This window comes from Polypterus senegalus, chromosome 13 (assembly GCF_016835505.1).
Source record: "Polypterus senegalus isolate Bchr_013 chromosome 13, ASM1683550v1, whole genome shotgun sequence".
Taxonomy (NCBI): Eukaryota; Metazoa; Chordata; class Cladistia; order Polypteriformes; family Polypteridae; genus Polypterus; species Polypterus senegalus.
Window position 1 is genome coordinate 44,518,278 of NC_053166.1, and position 21,785 is coordinate 44,540,062.

The 21,785-nt window shown below is 35.3% G+C and overlaps 2 protein-coding genes across 3 annotated transcripts in view; one reads left to right on the forward strand and one right to left on the reverse strand.

Annotated features, from left to right (window-relative positions):
• Nucleotides 1–4,671, reverse strand: part of rbm27 (RNA binding motif protein 27) — a 91,800-nt gene extending 87,129 nt beyond the window's left edge. For both annotated transcript variants that reach the window (XM_039774778.1, XM_039774777.1), the window contains exon 1: nucleotides 4,451–4,671. In XM_039774778.1, the coding sequence (XP_039630712.1) occupies nucleotides 4,451–4,509 (59 nt within the window). In that variant the 5' untranslated portion in view covers nucleotides 4,510–4,671. The remainder of the gene's footprint in view (nucleotides 1–4,450) is intronic.
• An 8,730-nt stretch (nucleotides 4,672–13,401) lies between these two features.
• Nucleotides 13,402–21,785, forward strand: part of LOC120542186 (leucine--tRNA ligase, cytoplasmic-like) — a 71,766-nt gene continuing 63,382 nt past the window's right edge. The window contains exons 1-2 of the mRNA XM_039774460.1: nucleotides 13,402–13,523; nucleotides 14,246–14,367. Of these exons, the coding sequence (XP_039630394.1) occupies nucleotides 13,518–13,523; nucleotides 14,246–14,367 (128 nt within the window). The 5' untranslated portion in view covers nucleotides 13,402–13,517. The remainder of the gene's footprint in view (nucleotides 13,524–14,245; nucleotides 14,368–21,785) is intronic.

Genomic DNA, 21,785 nt, shown 5'->3' on the forward strand with positions numbered 1-21,785 from the left:
AAACAGTCAAATGTTTCAGCTAAGCAAACAACTCTATTGTTTACTAAGCAGCAATTCCTTATTCTTTTTCTAATTAAAAATGTGAGCTACTGTAAATGTTCACTCACCATCCGTTTTATTTAAAAGACTAATTAAAAAAAAAAGTCTGAATTCATTAAAGTATATTTTCTTGCCATTTGTCTAATAGCACAGAATTCATTTGATTCCGTTTTCTCAAATCATCATGTCACTTTCTTTAATGTTAAGGCTAGTATTGCATGCCTTGCTGCTCTCTGTTTTCCGGACATTTACCATCAAAAAGATGTGTGCTAGCTCAACTATCATAATACCATGCATAAAAGTGCACAACAACTAAATTACCATAAACCTTAGAAAACCAAATGATAAGAAAATAAAAAAATTTGCTTTTGTGATTGGGCAGTTTACCAATCACAAATTGAGTCCTTTGTACTGAAAATCATCAGATTTTAATCGGTAGCAAATCGATCAGACCATCACTACAAAAGTGTGAAATTGTGCAGCAAGCAAGCAAGAGAAGCAATAGAACTAGCTGTAAAGCAACTGGGGGAGTGAGGGCAAGAATGCCAACAGTTAATTGTATTGTCTCATTATTTACCATAATTAATGCATACTCTTTTATGGATTTTAAAAAAAAAAAAAAAGAGGACAAAGGCAAGGTGAACCATTCAACTACTGCTTCAATACTAGCTACAAGTGAGTCATAATTACAAACAGCATTATGACAAATAAATGGAAAATAACTTTTCAAATACTGGAAGAACATTTTCAGCAGATTAAATACAAAGAATATGCCACAAAGTAACCATGATTGCATGGAAAGGGCAGCATATTATCAAAGTCAGAGAAAATACACTGATGTATGCAAAAATCATCCAGAAACCATACATAAATCTGGCCCTGTGTTTTCAGGCAAAATTAACTAACATTAGACTGTTTACTATAATGATCAGCCTGTAAGATCTAACAAATGCAGATGTACAACCAGGTTATTTTATGAAATACATAGCTTGGAAAAAAATATATACTATATATCAGGAACCTATTCAACTGAAAGGGCTTGCTACTGCTGATAAAATGACCTAAAATATTCAAGCAGTTTGTTGATCACTTATGATGACTTTAATGTCCATTTCCTATGGCTGAACACTTGAAAATGTGCGACAGGAACATTGGTGGAACATTAATCTTTCAAAATCAGAGGGCTATACTATATTACAAACATATCTTGACTTATGCACCCATAAACAGAAATCTCAAAAATAAAATGCTAGCCATTAACAGATATGTACTCTGGATTCCTAACCAATATACTGGACTTTATGAAAATGCTGCTTAGTAATAACATCAACAATGCAGAAAGTGTAAACATATCAGGTCTAAACTTTATCTTTACTAAAATAAGGACCGCTTAATGGTCCTTGCGTGACACATTTAAATGTAGCTGTATACACAGATCATTGTCTGAGGTCGTATGACAGCATAAAGAGCATACTGCACCGCAGAATAATTCTAAAGGATAAACTGATGTTTTGACAAGAGAATTAAAAGGTGGAATTTACATTAGGTCTGAAAACAAAACTTGAGAATATAATACTAATGTAGTCCTTCAGGTATATTTTTGATAATATATTTTTGAGTACATTGGCAAAAGACCATCCAGCAACATGTGATGATGCTATGCACAATCTTGACAGAGAGAGAATACTATAACAGACTCAACTAAACTAAAAGATAATACACTTTTTGAAAAAGACTCAGTCAAGAAGAAATCTTCTTACAAGATGTTATGCATTCATCTAATGTACCACAAAACGTGTTTCCTCCCCAACAGCACGGCCAAGATAAAGAGTAAAGACAATCATGTTTTAGGAATGGTCTACAGTGACCGTTTAGGAATGGTCACTTTGGGAACATATTTTTGTATATCTCAGTCACTTTAGAGTCTACCCTTGCCACTAAAGTGACTTTAACAGCTGTATTTAACGTGATATCAGAAGGAATAACAATTTGTTGTGATATCCTATACCTCACTAGTGTCACAGAAATCTGATTGTGTTCGACTGTAAACAGTAAGAATCATAATCAACTGTTTATATCTGTGGTAATGTTTCAGATCATCATAAATTAAAAAATAATTTTCTCTTAAGGAGGATTAGTTCAGGAATTTGTCAGTATTTGGCAAAAAAAATGACTTGAATCTGTGCGCATTTAAGAGAAATCTCATAACACTTTTGTTACACTGCCAGTTAGTTGAGTAGTTGCCAGAAAGAAAATAATTTAGCTTTTACTACTGTGTATGTTTCCTTTTTTGGTGCAAACATTTCAAAATAATCTGCTGAGGTAGACCACAGATTTGTGGTCAGAAATAAACCTGGCAATATGAAAAATACCATTCTATCAAAAGAATGACATACCAAACCACTATGTTCCTTCACCACAATGACCATGACTAGACCCATATGTCTGGTCATAGCTCTGCCACTATAACTAAATTTTTTGTTTAATGACTGAAGTACATAATCCTCTGTTCAGGCCTGGCTATAACAAAACAAAAACAAACAAAAAAAAAATCATAATAAGCCAAAATGAAAACAAAATGCTCTGTATAATGCCTTTGGCACGAACCTACAATATTAAATAAGGATATTACTGATTGATGATTCTGTTAGAAAAAAATGCACCCAAATTCATATTGTAAATGACGCTGTAGCCATTTTAAAATGTTCTAACAGAAATGAAAAAAGATGTACATATACTCATCCATATATACATAGTGTGTGTGTGTTTAGTTCAGTTTTTTTGAACTGTGAAGGATTAATTATAATATATTGAAAGCATGCACTTTTGTTTAACAAAGTTAAATTGTTTATATATCACATCTTGATGGGATATTTCTTATTTGAGAATGTTCAATTTTAAATGTAGACCTGTTACAAAAAAGTGTGAATTTTTACAGTTATAAAGAAATGTAACTATGCATGCTATAGAATGTATTATATAGTATTGGGTCCAAATTTAAACTTAAAAATCAAACATGTGTTTCTCACCTATTCTAAAATTATAAAACAATATTTTTGTTTAACAGTGTTTCAGATTTACTCATTTTACTGGCTGTATGCTTTGCACTCTTGTATTTTCTAATTCCTGAAGTTATTTTTAAGAGGTATAGATACGGGTTAAAAAAAAAAAACACTTCAATGTTTCAAATTACACACTAATTTACCTAGATTCCTGTTTTTCTATAAGCTGTCAAAATATATACAGAACATTTACATCCACAAATGTAATCATTAAATATGTCTAAAGTACAAATACTAAATAATTGTTAAATGTATAGTTTTTTATAAAAAAAGAAGTCATAACACTTATTTCGAAAGCAATAAAACTGTAGTTGGGACATATTCCAAATTAAAGAGCATGAAGAATAAAGAAAAGATAAGCATACTGATTTGTATACAAAGAATATTTCAGGAAATTGGCATTTGTGCAAAAGGCACATGGAATTAAAAAAAAAATACCATTTTAAAAAATGCTGAACAAAAACACAAGAAATCTACCTTTGTGATAGTGTATTGGGATTAACCCTAGTAAGCATTATAATATTGTACAACAAAAACGTTTAAAATTAAATAAAAACTTCCTCCTTTAACAATGCATGAAGCCTACATACGAGCAAATACATGCAAACATTCAGAAAAAACATTTTGATAGCATCTGTGTATAAACATCAACATACATATAAACATTGGACTGTCAATTTGTACTCCCTTATAAACTAGAAGTTAGATTATGACTGAAGATCTAACCTCACTTAGGCTGGGCAAAACATACATGAAAACCCTACATCATATCCAAAACAAAAATTGTGATCCATCATAGATTACCAAGAGATTTGGGCCAGCATTAACCAACCCATCAGCAAGTGTCAAAGTAATTCTTGCTGCTATCGCGTCTCGTGTGTTTGAAAGTAGATCGACATTAAAAAAAAAAAAACACTATTCCATAAAAACATAAAATAAGATAAACTTTGATTCTATGAAGACCTCATCCCACAATCCCCAAAACACAACCTATCGCACATTACCGAAAAACTGTAATAAATACAAGACCGAACAATAAAAAAAATGATTTTATTATAAACGCCCAAAAGAATTAATTGTAAGTAAATTAAGCACAAATAAAAAGCAAGTGCGCTATGAGAGCGCTCTGCGGTTATTCGCCTTTTTTCACCAGGTCGAAGAAGAGTCCGATTTCGCATTGAGCAATGGAAAACATTCAACGTCGGCTCATATTCCAAAAGAGGTAAAGTGCAAAGACACCACCATTCCTACCAGTGAGAACAGAGCTCACGGGTCTTTCACTGAAAGTAAATACAAGGAATAAACAGTTCGCCACATTCTTCCGAAAATGCACCGTCCGAGTTACTTACATAGGCTCTAATAGTTTCGCCAACCAAGACTTCAAAGCTTCTACATTCTCTATTATCATCTTTCCGTAAATGTATATTCTACTTTTCCAAGACTGCGATTACTGTAATAATGTTCCACTCCCCGCTTTCATCGTTGATTTTCAGAAATTAAGCTTCTGAGGCCTAACAGCAAGTTGCAAAGCTGACAAATTGCTTTACGTCCTCTGAGTGCGTGTGCGTGCTTTTTTCGGTCATATGATTGACACGGGACTTAGCCCAATCAAAAACGTTATCACGGAAGGCGGTGGGGGCGTGATCCACTCAATGTGTAGAGGAGGAGGGGTCAAATGAAGGAGACTGAACGTCTTATAATTATTTTTCTTGTAACAGCTCGAGTAATATGATAGAGACTATATTTTTCTTATGAATAATAATCTCTGAACATTCTAATTGCCAGCAGTGGAACATTTGAGTAGTAATAAGAAACACTGCAACACAACATTCTGTACTGTTTTCGGCAGCTTCTACTAGATCCCCCAAGACATGGTGTGATGGCTTGATTGACAACTCTAAACTGGCCATGTGATAGATGTGAAGCAGTAGTAGGAATATGTTGGGGAATGGGTCAAAGTGTGTGGGGTCTGCGCTTTAATGCACTACCGTTACATCTAGAGTTTGTTTTTGCTTAGTGGAACTGTCTCTGCTCCTAACTTTAGACTTCAGAAAATAAATGTCATTGTCAGAGGCAGAATGTTACAATAATATGTATGTACAGTTTTCATAAAGAAACACTAAACAGAAATATCATAAAACAAGCAATAGGCACAGTACAGAAAAAAGATTTGTGAATGAATATAGAAAATGGATGTGAGCCACCCATCTATCTGTATATTTTTATACTGGTCATTCACAGTGCTGTAGGTGAAACTGGTGAACCATCTCAGCTAAAAGATTCAGTTGCACTTGACTCAATAGGATTGACATAGCCATAACATCAAGACTGCCACACAGATACTTGTTCTTCAATTAAGGTGAACATAACAAACATTAACGCTGAGGTCTACATTGATTACTTAGATTTCAGCCTTTCTTGGACAGGTGGGACGGCTAGTAATCTTCTAAAACTACAGCTCAAACATTTATATTTATTGGTTTTAGGCTTGTTATGGAATTATTATGCAAGAAATTTTACTTTTGTGTAGAATGGTTATTCATGATAGTACACATGTACAAACAGAAACATTTATAATACTAAAGACAAACTTATGAACAGTTCAATAACAGGGCAGGAGCAAGTCAGATATGTAAACTAATAAACATCAATTCAGGAGAGAACATAAAACAATGCAGGCAGAATTCGAACCATGATGCCACTGACTTGTACTTGAATATGCAACCATTTATGCTATTCTGCAAACTGTGGTAGACCTGCACTAACAGTGCCCTTTCTAACCGTTAAATGCTAAAAACCATTGTGGTTTTCCCAAATTTTGTCACCGTTAAATTTTTCATTGAGGTCCTCAGGATTAACCCTTTAGTGAAAAACATTTTTTCATAGGTTGAAATCAAATGGCCAAGAGGCCTTGTCAGTCAGTCAGTGAGTAAAAATAGATGTGTTTACCTCAATAGTGTTGTCATAATCTGTTTATCAGGTTATATTTAAGTGGTAGTGGTATTGTTCTGTTACTGTTGTTTCATATTTAGTTTGGATAAAAATAGATGGGGAGGGGGGCAGTGGTTGTTTTCTCTATGGATTAGGACAATCCCTTTTCATCCATGTTTGTTTTCTTTGTGTACTCAGTTTTTTTTTCTATTCCAAAAACATTCAGAGTAGGTTAAATGGCAAATCTAAACTGGAAAATTATGAGCTAAAGTGGGATTGTACTTGTATATACCCAGCAATTGAAAGGCACCTCAAGCAGAGTTGCTTCTGGCCTTGCTCTCACCCAAGTGATCTAACTTTGGATTTAGTGGGTTATAAAATGAATGGATGTAATAAATGGAAAACCAGAGAGCTACAAATTATAAAAACATAAACAAATTAGGAAGAAAGTGTTTATATTATGTTTTAGGTAAAAAAATTATATTTATATTACTAATAATATAATAGTAATATTGGTTTTTAAATCATTATTATCTCTTATGTTGCTAGAATTCAGTAAACTATAGGAAGGCAAAGGAGTATTAGTTGACAGTTTAAATTGACTTGGCTGAAAACCAACTCCACCAATCTAAGCAAATTCTAATTTACTTCAGATGAATTGTATTACTAATAATATGATAGTATTATAAGCTAACGTTCAAGTTTAATCATGTTATGTTCATACATTAGGAAATGAACTTTAATTTATAGCTACATTTTAAAATGCACATATAAATAAATGCCTCATCTATTTTGGTAATCAGGCTATTTAGTGAGATGATATATTCATCAGGAAAACTGAAGTCATAATTTATTATTAGTAATGCTTTTCACAGTGTGCACCCTTCCAAATATTTATATGCATACTATAATGCAAAATATATAACTATTAAATTTTTCCAACAAAGGATTATAAATAAAAAATGTAAGAATGCCATAACATTGCTGAAAAAAAATGTAAAAAAGGTTATCATCCTCAGTTCAGCCCTTAAAATATAATACTATTAACATCAAGTGATATGGATTTTGGACGTTTTTGATTGACATTGATCAATTTTCCGTTGAATATTTTTAGCATTTTATAATTACATCCCTAAAGACCCAGGACAATGTGGATTCACTGGTCACTCTATATCATCTAATCTTTTTTATTGGTAATGTGCTTTATGTTTTTCAGTGATCAAACAATATTTTAAAGAAGGAATAAGCCCGTGTAAGGGGATTATATGTACAAATAGGTGTAATAAGCATAATTGGAAAAAAGTTACTTTTTACTACATTGAGACTTTAGTCGGCGTGCGCCTTTATGTTATTTACCAAATGACAGCTCTCCAATGATACTGTAGCTGATCAAGAAGCTATTGAAATCTTTAAAAGATTATAAACTACTTTAATGTGGGTTTTACGTGGGTCATGTCACTTATTTGTAATAAAATTATTACATTTTAGGATGGAATACGACATATATAGCAACGAAGTGGTGTTGACAGTCTGAGTGGACTTGACCAAAGCAATCACACTGGTCAAAGGGGGATTCCGAGTCACGTCGGATAGATTGTAAAACACTAAATCCATCATGATATATAGCAAGGGTTATTTTTATTCTTATTTTGAATGTCATTGGTAGAACGAGAAAGAACTCTTGCAAGTAAACATTCTTTCTCACCCCCACCAACTCGAAGATGCAAAAAACATACTCGCTAGTTTTAAACGTGCCTCTGTCTTAAAAATAATCACTTCGAGGCTGCTCTCCGTCTGTGTCTCTATCACATTTCTCACCAATGATGGAAAATCAGCAATAGCACGTTGATTTGTAACCAATAGCCCTGCCAAATCTCACGCGAAAAAGAAAAGATAATAGAAAAATAGGACTAATTCTGATTTTTTTATGATTTGGATGTAAGAAGACCATAAATCAATCAGGTTTCTTGCATATATAATAACATACATGAGGTCGTTTTTTCTATTAATATGACAGGTAATTTTCTAGCTCGCTTAATCCACATCACGCTCGTCCGGGGGTGCTGGGCCCCTTTTACAACTGTATACCTCTAATCGTATTTTGCTACGTGAAAGAGGCAAGAATATGTGTTAGCCAGCCAATCGCATTCTTCCGCTGCGTATAAATTTGGTAAAATTCAAGGGCGAGTATTTGGTTTTAATTTACAGGATCTGTATTTTATGTACTTGTACTTTATTCACAAATAAAATGTCTCTTTTGTACATTGCATACATGCACGATATACACTGGATTCTATTGGTACTTATTATAAAGATGGGGAACTGAGGAGTAGAAAATTGTGACAAATAAGCGTTTCGTAGAGATAAAAGATAATAGATGCAATCAACCCACATTAAATCACGAAATGAACATAAACGAGGATTGTTAGAAACAAACGTATGCCACTCTAGTTTCCTGCGTTGTTCAATTGACCTCTAAATCAACAGATGGAAACTTAGCGTAAGACTGACCAATGAGTAGAAGCAGCAGTAGCGATCAGTTTTACTTAATCAGACAACCCTATTTCGGTCGATATCTGTTCTTCGACTGAGATTTCATTTGGTCTTCCAATTACTGGGACTCCAAATCACGCGGTCGTTCGCGGCTCCTTTTATTAATTTATTTTTTACTTCAAAGACAAATGAAAGTCGGAAATTATGACAATTCTGAGTGACGGTGTCGAAGGGAATATAAAGTTCTAGTTAAAATACCGTGTATCCTTGCAACAAATTATAAATTTAGACTTGTTTTTCCTCTTTTTATTATGCAGTAAAACTTGTACAGGGCAATGTATGTCTGACAAAACCCTTGATATATTTTTAAATGATAAATGTATTTATACCAACTCCATACCTTGTGAGTAAAAATACATATTACATGTTAGGATATAATAAAAAATTGTACATTTTAATTTAGGCATAAACCTACTTACAATATACTCTAATAACCTTTGGCATTTATCAATATAAACTAACCTGTTTCAGACACGGGATTAAAATGCAAGTATGTGGCAACTTTCCGAACACAAACTGAATTTTGTATGTAATTTTGGGTGCTAGCAGCACCACATTCCTGGTAACAAAATTATATTCTCGTTGTTATGCTCCAAAGTACCATTACAGAAAGTTATAAAACACATAGTAGAAAAATATCTATCCATCCATTTTCCAACCCGCTGAATCCGAACACAGGGTCTGCTGGAGCCAATCCCAGCCAACACAGGGCACAAGGCAGGAACCAATCCTGGGCAGGGTGCCAACCCACTGCAGGAAACACACAAACCCAATTTAGAATCACCAATCCACCTAACCTGCATGTCTGGATTGTGGGAGGAAACCCACGCAGACACGGGGAGAACATGCAAACTCCACGCAGGTAGGACCCGGGAAGCAAACCCGGGTCTCCTAACTGCGAGGCAGCAGCACTACCACTGCGCCAACGTGCCGCCCGTAGAACAATATATTATTTGGTAAAGTACTCTATGCTACCGCACATTCATTTTTTTATATCAAACTGTCTAATTGTAAATATTTATCCACTGGGTTGGTACTGGCAACCACTGGCATGGCACTATATTGGTGTAAGAAGTGGGATGAGGAAAATACCTATTATCAGATTTAGGAAATTGCAGAATATGGTGGAAAAGTTTGGGCAAAATTAAAGCAATAAAGTTGCAAATAAATACATGTGAAATGTGGTAATAAATAAATAAAAACATGATATGGGAGGTTAAATTAAATGTGTCAAGAAATGTGTTTTCAATGCTTATTTCTTTGTATATTTATTTCAGTGGCACTTCATACAACATTAAATATTCCTTGAAATGAAAATTACAATTTTCACTTATCAGTGTTGAGAGGGTGTCTGTAGTGAGTACTGTGTCTTGAACAGTGAATCATCAGTAGACAGTGCATACATCTTTGGCCATCAAGTGCTACATATTTAAAGTCATAAACTACACATTGGAAAAAGACTCCTGGGAGAATCATCAAATCAGGGTTTCTTAAATAAAAGTAGCTGCCTTATATAGTAATTCTGGCCACCTTTTTCTTGCACTTGTACCTTCCGCAGACTATTACAGTCACAGTCACAACTTTAAGCTGTTCCTTTCCTTGCCTTGAGAATCACATGGCTTATTATCACATGCAAAGTTGTGACAGTGAGCATCAACAAGGCAAAGAAAAGAAAAGAAAATCTACACAGCTCCCAGAGAAAATAAACTTCTTGTAGCCTATGGTTCTTAACAAGCACAAAAGACAAAATTACTCCATCCTAAGTAACTGACTGGCCAAGCCTTGGAGTTCTAGCATTTGTTTTTTATTATTTTTTTTTGCGGTGCAGCTTTATGCCCATCTTGATGAAATACCTGAATTTCTACTGTTTATTACTGGCAATGCTAATGTCCTAGAGGTTCTATCAGACCTGAGCAATGTTAAGCTAATGGGTTTTCAGCATTAACACTGTGTGAAATTTTAACTACATTCTCAAACCCGTACCGTATTCTAACTCTGCTTAATTCTGAGCAGGGTGGTGGTGGGCTGGAGCCTATCAAACCAAGCACAGAGAACAAGGCATGAACAGTACTCTGGAGACAGGGCACCAGTCCATCATAGTGGAATTCTCAAAACATGTAGTAGAATACTGAGCTCCATCTGGTCAACTTAAGTCCTTAATCTTAATGATAGCAGCATTTTCTGAATTAAAAAATGTTTTAACTTCAACAACACCACAACTATTATTGCAAAGAAAGTTTCTCCACATATTGCGATTTTCAAGATTGCAGGCACTAAAAAATTGTAAAATGTTGTGCTCAGGAAGCTTCTGTTTCACTGATGCTAAATAAACACAGTTACAAAACCTACAATACTGTACACACTATGTTCCATTTAATTCCAATTATATATTCTTCATCTGATTAATTACGTCTTACGATTCACTAAAAAACTTTTTCTATTTGCATTTTCATATTATTTCTTTTAGTTTATCTTATATTTAAAAAATATCATGTTTCGATTTATTATCTTTTTGCTAAAACATTTATGCTTGTGTATGTTGACTATAGTTGTCACATGTGCCTCTAGGTATCATGTGCTTACAGTCTGGTCATCAGTCTGCCAAATACTGAGTTTATTGAAGGCATATTGCTGGCATTTATTCTATAATTGTACAGGAGTGTTTGTACTTGTGGATAAAGAGTTTGTTCCCTTTGAACAGAATGTTAGTCAATGACATTCTAATGATCTGCAAAGGCATCCACAGGAAAGCATCAGGAAAAAACAAAACAACACAAAAAAACATCCGGAGCAGTGGTATACACAAAACCATATTTTAAACCATTATAGAGCACCTGCACACTCTACGATATCAGTAAAAGAGTTTTTGTTTAGAAATAATGTGGTTGTTGCTTTGCCTCCATCAAACTATATTCATTAGATCTCAGTCACTGTGACTTTTTGTTCCCGAAATTAAAACTGAAACTAAAGGGAAGATAATAAATACCGTCTCCATGGCCTTTGGTGTTTTTTTTCTGTAACAAAAGATGAGTACAGGAAATGTTAGTAGGAATGGGAGAAGCACTGAGTCAAATGTATTGCCACTCCAGAAGAGTATTTTAAAGGTGACCAAATGGGTATTCCTGTAAGTTTTATAATAAAGTTTTTTTTTTTAACAGTTCCGTACATTTTTGACCCCCCCCTTCCCCCTAAAATGTATGGTGCCTAGTGTGGTTTTAATATCTTAAATATAGTACATTCACATTTTATTGCTTTTAATATAGTTGTTAACTTTCAGTTAAAATGAATGTTTTTATAGATACAAAAATGTTATTGAGCTCCAAAGTTGCAGGTTCAGACTCTAGGCTGTTCACAGTTTGTGTAAAGTTTTTCTTTAGGTACTTTATTTTTTGTCTCAGGTGTCAAAGATATACCAGTTAAATTAAATGAAAACTCTAAATAACACACTTATCCATTTCAGGGTCACTGGCACCCAGAAACTTTCCAAAACAATTAGTAACAGTCTAGGGCAGCTCTGGGCACAGGGCAAGAACTACAGACCTGAATGGGGTACCAGTCCAGGGTACTGTGGCTTTGCAATTTCCATTTAGATTTTCTACATTTCCACAAAGAAGTAGTAAACATCAGTATGGCAGAAGAAGACTGTAAGAGGACCTTCACAAAATTAACCTCATTTGGTACTTTTTCTTCTTCTTTTGGCTGTTCCTGTTAAGAGTTGCCACAGCGGATTATCTTTTTCCATCTCTTCCTGTCCTATGCATCTTGCTCTGTCACACCCTTCACCTGGGTCCTAAGGGAACTATAAAAGTGATGTTAAGGTTTTTGCAAAGATGGTTTTGAAAAAACACTGCCTAATGCATTATCTAATATGTAGTAACAACTGAGCTTTCAACACATTAATTGACTGACACATTAGTAAATAAGTCCCTGTACTGGAATATCTTTAAAATAAAAAGTGTTTCTATGAGAACATAACCTGTTATAACTAAAGCATGAAGGAGACTGACTTTTGTCATATCATCCATTTTCAAGTTTACTCAGATACTGTAGCTATCTTTAAAGAATAGTGACATGAAAAATGTTACAATTAAATTCTAAAAGACACATACAAAATTAAAAATGACAATAATACAAATGATAAAAGTACATTGGATAAACCAGATATTTGTATAGTGATGGGCACAAAAAACAAAACAAAACACAACACAGAAATGGCTTTCAAACTAATAATTACTAGTAAGAGCCTTGAGCTCAACATTCAGGTTCTGACATTCTGATCAATCTGACTCAAGATCTTCATTAAGGGAGTAGAATGTGAAGGTGTTCATGGGGTGCACTTTTGCAACGGCCTTGATGTTTTCTGTTTCACATGGTTAATGAAGGGCTCTGTTGTTTGTATACAAATACAATAAATATCAGGATATACTATTTTTAAAGTCGTGATTTTTTTAAGAAAACCACAAACTAATCAGGTTTCACAGTCAGGTGTAAAACCATCTTGATATTACAAAGGGAGTGTGCGACGCCACTTTACTCCCATTCTAATATATATATATATGTAATGTATATATATAGAGAGATAGACAGAGGGCACATGTAATTGCACGTGCACTTAAATGTTTCTGATCCTAACGACATGCCATAGCATGAACGAGAAATTTAGTTTCCGCTGACGTTGTGCTTCTTTTGGCTTACAGTGTTAGTTTGTGACTGCCTTCTGGGAATTGAAGTTGTTTGAGCTTTAGATAAATGACCATGAATTAAAACTAGACAGCAATTCCCGAAATGCTCAGCGACGCTTATTGTTTACGTTAATGATTGCATCATCAATGTGCGCTCTGAAAGCCGGTCCCTTCGACATCGTGTAACTCACGCCTTTTAAACTTTTGCGTCTAATTTCTCAACAGAAGCTAACACGTTCATCTTTTTACAATGACAGTAAGTTATAGAGTTACTAAGTTCTGTTTTTCATGTTATTTTCAAATCTGATGTTGCTTACTTTATTTTTCGTGATATACACTGGCGATGAGAACTCTTTACTATAAGTTAATAAACGGCTTGCGACGTTAATTTCCAGTTTGATTAAATTAATTATATTTCTGTTTGACAGTAAAGAATTTGGTTTATTTATTTTTAATATTATTATTTGATTAGTCCAGTTGTCATAAGTATAATGTCTATACAATTAGTTCGGTTGAAGTACATTAATGCAAAAAATATATATATTTTGAATGTGATGTTAATCAATAGGGTCTGTATTATTATTTATTTATTTCTTGTGATGCTTGCAAATTATCATTCTCTGTGACAAATGGAAAATAAAAATAGGTCAAGCTAGGTACAGCTGATATAATGCTGGTTGCGAAATTATTTATATTTTTGATCCAAGTTAGTACAGAAGTCAGATATTTCTTAAAAATAACAATGTAGAGAACTGTGCATTACTGGTATTTTTTAATAAGGAAGAAAACGTGTGTATATATTTCAATATAAGGAAAGTAACTTAAGTTAAAGCAGTATGGAAATGTTGAAAAGCAAAGGATTAATCTTGCAAGTAAAATCACGAGAGTTTTAATATGAAATAATATGGAATAATTATATCACAGGGAAAAAGGCTCGATTTAAAATTTTTAAGTTTATTCTTGTTTTTATTTCCTTAGGAGAGAAAAGGAACAGCAAAGGTTGATTTCTTAAAAAAGATTGAGGGAGACGTGCAACAGAAATGGGATAGCGAGAAAGTGTTTGAAGTAGATGCACCAGACTGTTTCAAAGAAAATGATGTGTAAGTGAATGTGAAATAATTGGGATCAATTTCATATAAACCGTGAACTAATGTGTTTATTATGAATAAGTAAAGAATTTCCAATTACCTAACATTTTTATTATTTAAAAGTAACATTTCTGTATATTAGGCTGTGTGGTGTAGTGGTTAAGGCTTTAACCTTCTAACCCTGGGATTGGGGATTCAAATCCCACAATCAATATTGTGTATACAATGAGCATGTCACTTCATGTGCCTGTTCACCAACTGGAAAAAACAAAAGAAATGTAACCGATTGTATCTCTCAAATGTTGTAAATTGCCTGGATGAAGGTGTCAGCCAACACATAAGTAATAATAACTGATTCTGAATATTTCTGTTTGAGCCATTTATAGAATGGTTATAGTACATTCTTTGAAGTATATGTGACACTGAAGCATTACATCAAGTACAAAGAATGAATGATTTAAATCCTCTGATTAAAATAAACAAGTAATGTTAAGAATAAATAATTCAGAAATGCAATCCTAAACAAAATAAAATACACTCTGTTTATATGCAGGTGTGTTTGTGTGTATGTATGTATATATATATATATACACATACACACACACATACATACATACAGTGGTGTGAAAAACTATTTGCCCCCTTCCTGATTTCTTATTCTTTTGCATGTTTGTCACACAAAATGTTTCTGATCATCAAACACATGTAACCATTAGTCAAATATAACACAAGTAAACACAAAATGCAGTTTTTAAAATGATGGTTTTATTATTTAGGAGAAAAAATCCAAACCTACATGGCCCTGTGTGAAAAAGTAATTGCCCCCTGAACCTAATAACTTGTTGGGCCACCCTTAGCAGCAATAACTGCAATCAAGCATTTGCGATAACTTGCAATGAGTCTTTTACAGCGCTCTGGAGGAATTTTGGCCCACTCATCTTTGCAGAATTGTTGTAATTCAGCTTTATTTGAGGGTTTTCTAGCATGAACCGCCTTTTTAAGGTCATGCCATAGCATCTCAAATGGATTCAGGTCAGGACTTTGACTAGGCCACTCCAAAGTCTTCATTTTGTTTTTCTTCAGCCATTCAGAGGTGGATTTGCTGGTGTGTTTTGGGTCATTGTCCTGTTGCAGCACCCAAGATCGCTTCAGCTTGAGTTGACGAACAGATGGCCGGACATTCTCCTTCAGGATTTTTGGTAGACAGTAGAATTCATGGTTCCATCTATCACAGCAAGCCTTCCAGGTCCTGAAGCAGCAAAACAACCCCAGACCATCACACTACCACCACCATATTTTACTGTTGGTATGATGTTCTTTTTCTGAAATGCTGTGTTCCTTTTACGCCAGATGTAACGGACATTTGCCTTCCAAAAAGTTCAACTTTTGTCTAATCAGTCCACAAGGTATTTTCCCAAAAGTCTTGGCAATCATTGAGATGTTTCTTAGCAAAATTGAGACGAGCCCTAATGTTCTTTTGCTTAACAGTGGTTTGCGTCTTGGAAATCTGCCATGCAGGCCGTTTTTGCCCAGTCTCTTTCTTATGGTGGAGTCGTGAACACTGACCTTAATTGAGGCAAGTGAGGCCTGCAGTTCTTTAGACGTTGTCCTGGGGGCTTTTGTGACCTCTCGGGTGTGTCGTCTCTGCGCTCTTGGGGTAATTTTGGTTGGCCGGCCACTCCTGGGAAGGTTCACCACTGTTCCATGTTTTTGCCATTTGTGGATAATGGCTCTCACTTTGGTTCGCTGGAGTCCCAAAGCTTTAGAAATGGCTTTATAACCTTTACCAGACTGATAGATCTCAATTACTTCTGTTCTCATTTGTTCCTGAATTTCTTTGGATCTTGGCATGATGTCTAGCTTTTGAGGTGCTTTTGGTCTACTTCTCTGTGTCAGGCAGCTCCTATTTAAGTGATTTCTTGATTGAAACAGGTGTGGCAGTAATCGGGCCTGGGGGTGGCTACGGAGATTGAACTCAGGTGTGATACACCACAGTTAGGTTATTTTTTAACAAGGTGGCAATTACTTTTTCACACAGGGCCATGTAGGTTTGGATTTTTTTTCTCCCTAAATAATAAAAACCATCATTTTAAAAACTGCATTTTGTGTTTACTTGTGTTATATTTGACTAATGGTTACATGTGTTTGATGATCAGAAACATTTTGTGTGACAAACATGCAAAAGAATAAGAAATCAGGAAGGGGGCAAATGGTTTTTCACACCACTGTATGTGTGTATATATATATATATATATATATATATATATATATATATATATATATAGGTGCTGGTCATAAAATTAGAATATCATGACAAAGTTGATTTATTTTAGTAATTCCATTCAAAAAGTGAAATTTGTATATTAGATTCATTCATTCACACAGACTGATGTATTTCAGATGTTTATTTCTTTTAATTTTGATGATTATAACTGACAACTAATGAAAGTCCCAAATTCAGTATCTCAGAAAATTAGAATATTGTGAAAAGGTTCAATATTGAAGACACCTGGTGCCAAACTCTAATCAACTAATTAACTCAAACACCTGCAAAAGCCTTTAAATGGTCTCTCAGTCTAGTTCTGTAGGCTACACAATCATGGGGAAGACTGCTGACGACCATTGACACCTTGCACAAGGAGGGCAAGACACAAAAGGTCATTGCTAAAGAGGCTGGTTGTTCACAGAGCTCTGTGTCCAAGCACATTAATAGAGAGGCGAAGGAAGGACAAGATGTGGTAGAAAAAAGTGTACAAGCAATAGGGATAACCGCACCCTGGAGAGGATTGTGAAACAAAACCCATTCAAAACTGTGGGGGAGATTCACAAAGAGTGGACTGCAGCTGGAGTCAGTGCTTCAAGAACCACCACGCACAGACGTATGCAAGACATGGGTTTCAGTTGTCGCATTCCTTGTGTCAAGCCACTCTTGAACAAGGGACAGCGTCAGAAGTGTCTCGCCTGGGCTAAAGACAAAACTGCTGCCGAGTGGTCCAAAGTTATGTTCTCTGATGAAAGTAAATTTTGCATTTCCTTTGGAAATCAAGGTCCCAGAGTCTGGAGTAAGAGAGGAGAGGCACAGAATCCACATTGCTTGAGGTCCAGTGTAAAGTTTCCACAGTCAGTGATGGTTTGGGGTGCCATGCCATCTGCTGTTGTTGGTCCATTGTGTTTTCTGAGGTCCAAGGTCAACGCAGCCGTCTACCAGGAAGTTTTAGAGCACTTCATGCTTCCTGCTGCTGACGAACTTTATGGAAATGCAGATTTCATTTTCCAACAGGACCTGGCACCTGCACACAGTGCCAAAGCTACCAGTACCTGGTTTAAGGACCATGGTATCCCTGTTCTTGATTGGCCAGCAAACTCGCCTGACCGTAACCCCATAGAAAATCTATGGGGTATTGTGAAGAGGAACATGCAATATGCCAGACCCAACAATTCAGAAGAGCCGAAGGCCACTATCAGAGCAACATGGGCTCTCATAACACCTGAGCAGTGCCACAGACTGATCGACTACATGCCACGCCGCATTGCTGCAGTAATCCTGGCCAAAGGAGCCCCAACTAAATATTGAGTGCTGTACATGCTCATACTTTTCATGTTCATACCTTTCAGTTGGCTAACATTTCTAAAAATCCTTTTTTTGCATTGGTCTTAATTGATATTTTAATTTTCCGAGATACTGAATTTGGGACTTACATTAGTTGTCAGTTATAATCATCAAAATTAAAAGAAATAAACATTTGAAATACATCAGTCTGTGTGTAATGAATGAATCTAATATACAAGTTTCACTTTTTGAATGGAATTACTAAAATAAATCAACTTTGTCATGATATTCTAATTTTATGACCAGCACCTGTGTTTGTGTGTGTATATATATATATATATATATATATATATATATATATATATATATAATATACTGTATATACACACACCGAGAACGGCGCACTGCAAGATAATGTGCAGTGAATACATTTGACTTGAGCATTCCTAGTTTTCATACTCTCTTTCTGTACATTTAGCATTCATTTGCTCAGAGGTTGATGCGCTTTCTGCTTCCTGAGCAGCTCTTCTTTTCTCCACCCTATCGGCCCACTTCTTGTCTTCCTTCGTCAGCATCAATTTGTGTTAAAACTGATTAAGTCAGTGTTTTTGTTGCAATTACTTCATACGTTTAGCTTGAATTTTTCACTTAAGCTGGCACTTGAGCCAGATTGAAGACTTCAGAATGATTTAAGATATGAAGTGGTAGGTAAAGTGACAGTGAAGTTGGTAGGGATAAGAACGGCTTGGCCACCCTGCTCGCTGCTGCCGAGAGTTGATTCTACAATAAAATAAAAATAAAAAGAGGAATACCCTTGGAGGTCAATTATCACCCCAAAAGTAGATAGTAGACGTCGTGTAGTATATGTGTACCTAATTTCAGGTCAATTGGTTTGTGAGCTACAGGTGACTTTAAAATCCTGGACAGACAAACGGACAGCCACGGTAGTGTATTATATAAGAAGAATATATGTATTTATTGGAAATGGCATTGTGTGATTCTATAAAATTCTATGAAATGTGACCTTTAAGTTTGAATTATGTTTAAAAAATGCTTATAAATACTGTGGCAGCATGTTTGTACATGGCAAATATATTTTTATGGATTTTGTTTAAATTTAAAGGCACTTAATTACAATTGTGTGCCATGCATTTAAAGTGTTTTCGCTACATTACTGTAGTGATCAGGAGGTAAATATTTCAAATTTGTAATAATGTCAATCTAACAAAAAAAAGGTCAAATCAAACAACTGATCACCTGAATACCTATACTTCTTGCCATTCCCTCAATCATGTCATCTGTTATTTATAGTGCCACCTGTTTTAGAAATTGTTTTGCTCAATTATTTACTTGTGCCACACATTATTTTGGGCAATGTCATTGTCCACAGTTGCACATTACAAAGTGGACATTATCATTCGTTGTCTTGCAGTTTGGACATCATCCTTAGTGCACTTTTTATTGTTGTTTTTTTTTTTGTTTTTTGGAATATTTTAAAAATTAGACTTTAGAAATAGTAGAATTGTCACATATACAGAGTACAGTATAATCCTTACTTGATTTTCTGACTAACATGCAACTTGTCACCACTCTCTGGCTCCATGGTCAACAAAAATATTTAAAATCTTTAAAATGTTGGCAGTATGGAAAATAAAATTCTATGTATTAGCATTAAAGTAATTAACAGCTTCTGAAGCATTAGATTTAGCATAAATTAGACATGTTAAGCAAATAAGATATGTCAAGCAAATAGTTAAATAAAATACATTAGTCATATTGCATTTCTAGTTAGGCTTGACGCAAAATTGCCAGTATTGGGAAAGGAAGGACAGAATAGGAAGAGAATGACGCACAGAAACTATCGAGGACAAAAGAAGGGGGAATATGAACACCTGTTTGAAGGCTAGGTAGCAAGGAACGATACCAATGACATAATACAGAAAAATGGTTATGGTAGGCACGTGAGAAGCCAGCTGGAATAGTGAGTCAGCAGAAACAGCAAAGGCATTGCTACAAACGAGGTCAAGATGATGTAATATATGAAAAATAAAATTAGTATATTCATGTATTAGCATAAATAAATATAGAAAAATTTAAGCATTAACCTTAGTGCAGATATTTATGCAAGTCAGGCCTGCCAAGCAAATCTATACTAATAAAAGGCAAAGCCCTCACTCACTCACTGACTCGCTCACTCACTCACTCACTCACTCACTCACTGACTCACTCACTGACTCATCACTAATTCTCCAACTTCCCGTGTGGGTGGAAGGCTGAAATTTGGCAGGTTGATTCCTTACAGCTTCCTTACAAAAGTTGGACAGGTTTTATATCGAAATTCTACGCGTAATGGTCATAACTGGAAGCAGTTTTTCTCCATTTACTGGAGATGAGCTTCAACGCCGTGGGGGCGGAGTTTCGTGTGACATCATCACGCCTCCCACGTAATCACGCAGTACATAGAAAACCAGGAAGACCTCAAAAAAGCGCTCAAGAAAACATGCATTATATAAATGAGAAGGCAGCGAAACAATAAGAAGCGAGTTCTGCTACTTCGGAAACAAAGCACGATGTAAACCTACACTTTAAATTAAGTTCATAGACAGGCTGCGCTGGCGATTGTAATTTAGTGCCTGCCCATATAAGGCCGTCCGTCAGCGGCAATCCAATAGCAAACTGCCACGGGTAAATATTCACGGGTGAAGGACTGTGCTTATGGAGAGGAAGATGAGATGGTCAGGGTGGGGTGTTTGACACAAACTCAGCGAAACTGCCAGAGAAAGTTTTAAGTGCCAGGACTAAGGTAACATTAAATAAGCTATGGACATAGCACGAGATGGCACCAGCACAGCTGGGAACCTTCGATGCAAGTACACCGAGTGGCTCACGTGAACTGATGCAGTGCACAGATAAAAAGCAACAGTTCCAAAGAGCTGAACAAAAACCGAATTACACAATTGAAAAGGCAGCAAAAAATATGAAGCGTCTGATAAGCATATTCATAAATGCAGCTACTGTGGAAACAAAGCACACGGTGGAAAAAGTCAATGTCCCGCTAAAGGAAGACAGCGTAAAAAAAAACCCGTGCATGCAGTTTGTCACATCACAGATAAAAAGGAAGACGAGCTGTTTATTGATGCAGTAAGGAACTAATCGATGAATGAAACCTCTTATCTTTACAACGATTGACAAACACGGAATGTAACTTGAACACATCGTACAAATACGAGCCTGATTGAAAGAAATAATGATAATCAAATCCTTGATGACAGCAACATTCAATAACACTCACAAAACAATTACTGTATATTGACAATCATGTTACGTTATTTTTAAAATGTTCCCTTTTCTTTTCATAACTTCTACTTCTCCACTGCGATACACGGTATATATATAAATGTATATCTATAGCCCGATCTACAATACATACTTTAGCATAGACAAGCGGTGGCGCAATTGTAGAGTCTTCGCCTCTAACGCCGACATTCGAGGTTCGATTCCCGAGAGGGGATGTACTGACTATGTATGCTACCCGATTCATTTTACCTTCCCATCTCCTTGGTTTGGGACGTATGAAAAAATATTAGGTTAACGCAGAATCATGTTACGTTATTTTTAAAATTTTCCCTTTCTTAGCACAAGCACAGTTGAGAAGCTTCGATGCATGTACTCCATAACGCGTGAAAAATAACGCATTTAATCACACTTTCAATTCCAAGCAAACGGGAACTTTTGTCAATGCATGATTTCCTGGTACATCCATTACACTGATGCACACATCACAGCTACAAAAATGTTAGAGTCGGAATAAAGCGCGTTCCTACGACTGATCATTTCGACTACCCGAGCGAAGCCTTGATAAAAGCATGGTTTTGTGCAC